We start from the raw sequence: 1,438 nt of genomic DNA on the forward strand, positions 1-1,438 counted from the left end.
CTCAGCAGCCCCTGGTGTGTTGCTTTGCTGGTGGGATCCTGCTGGGTTGGGATGAAGTCCCAGCAACGCCTGTACTGGTGTTGGTGGGCTGCAGGGACACTGCTCCCCGTGCAGTGGGGACACCGGGACTCCCGGTTACTCCCCGCAGGTCTCTGGGCACCGCAGCCGTGGGGCTGGTGCCGGTGTCAGACAAGGCTGGTGCTTCCCCTGCAGCAGCATTGCTGGGGCTGCCAAGGGAAGGAGCCAGCGGGCACCAGCCCATGGCCTGCGGTGGCCAAGATGTGCCTGGGGCAGGTGTGGGGCTTGGGCCAGCTATTGATCCTCTTCTGCCACGGGCACTTTCATTCCCCATCTCATTTCTTTAAAAGCACAGTGCTGGCTGCCAGGCCTCCTGAGGCTCCTGCATCATTCACACCCACTGCTGGCTCTGCCAAGGGAAGGAGCCAGCGGGCACCAGCCCATGGCCTGCGGTGGCCAAGATGTGCCTGGGGCAGGTGTGGGGCTTGGGCCAGCTATTGATCCTCTTCTGCCACGGGCACTTTCATTCCCCATCTCATTTCTTTAAAAGCACAGTGCTGGCTGCCAGGCCTCCTGAGGCTCCTGCATCATTCACACCCACTCTGCCAGAGCTGGGGGTGACAGTATAGGCTCTCTGGGGTCACTGCTGGTCCCCTGTGGACACACTAGCTGCCAGTGCCACCCCTAGGAGCACCCTGAGGTGGGACTGTACCCTGTTCCCCTGTGGCTTTGCCACCTTGGTCCTAGCAGGGCTGGTGGCACAGTGAGGAGCTGTCTCTATGTGCCCACCACTGCTGCCCCTTTTGGAGTGGCAGGAACGAGTCAGCTCGGTGACACACTTTGTGACTTCAGGGACAGTGATAGAGCAGGGACCTAACCTAGATATGCTGTAGTGTGGGCCTTGCCCATCCCTGACATCATCCCACCCTATCCACCTCTTACTCTTCCTCCTACACCTCACCATCTGCTGGGCACTCCAATCACTGTCCCTCCTCTCTGTCCCCAGCATCCTGTGGGCCGGGCACAGTCCAGGTGTCCACGAAGCCTCTGCTCTCCTAAGATGTCTCCATCAGTGTCCCTGGGGGTGGGGGCCAGGGCTGGAGGCTCATGTGCTTGAACTTGTTGCAGGTTTCTGGAAGGCCACCTGCCCCTCAACCTGCTCCAGCCCTCTCCTGGCCTTTGTCAACTCCAAGAGCGGGGACAACCAGGGTGTCAAGTTTCTGCGCAAGTTCAAGCAGTTCCTCAACCCAGCCCAAGTCTTCGACCTCATGAACGGAGGTCCCCACCTGGGGTACGTGCTGGTCTGGCCTGTCGGGTGGCCCCAGCAGGGTCCCGGTGGGTGCCCAGCACAACCCCCAGCCCCTCTCTCCTGTCACCCTCAGGCTGCGCCTCTTCCAGAAGTTCTCCCCCGTCCGGATCC

At 61.3% G+C, this 1,438-nt stretch overlaps 1 protein-coding gene across 1 annotated transcript in view; it reads left to right on the plus strand.

Annotated features, from left to right (window-relative positions):
- DGKK (diacylglycerol kinase, kappa) overlaps window positions 1–1,438 on the plus strand; it is a 22,480-nt gene that overhangs the window by 13,001 nt on the left and 8,041 nt on the right. Inside the window, exon 9 of the mRNA XM_010003458.1 lies at window positions 1,147–1,309. Within this exon, the coding sequence (XP_010001760.1) occupies window positions 1,147–1,309 (163 nt within the window). The remainder of the gene's footprint in view (window positions 1–1,146; window positions 1,310–1,438) is intronic.

This window comes from Chaetura pelagica, unplaced genomic scaffold, assembly GCF_000747805.2.
Source record: "Chaetura pelagica isolate M959 unplaced genomic scaffold, ChaPel_1.0 scaffold938, whole genome shotgun sequence".
Classification (NCBI taxonomy): Eukaryota; Metazoa; Chordata; class Aves; order Apodiformes; family Apodidae; genus Chaetura; species Chaetura pelagica.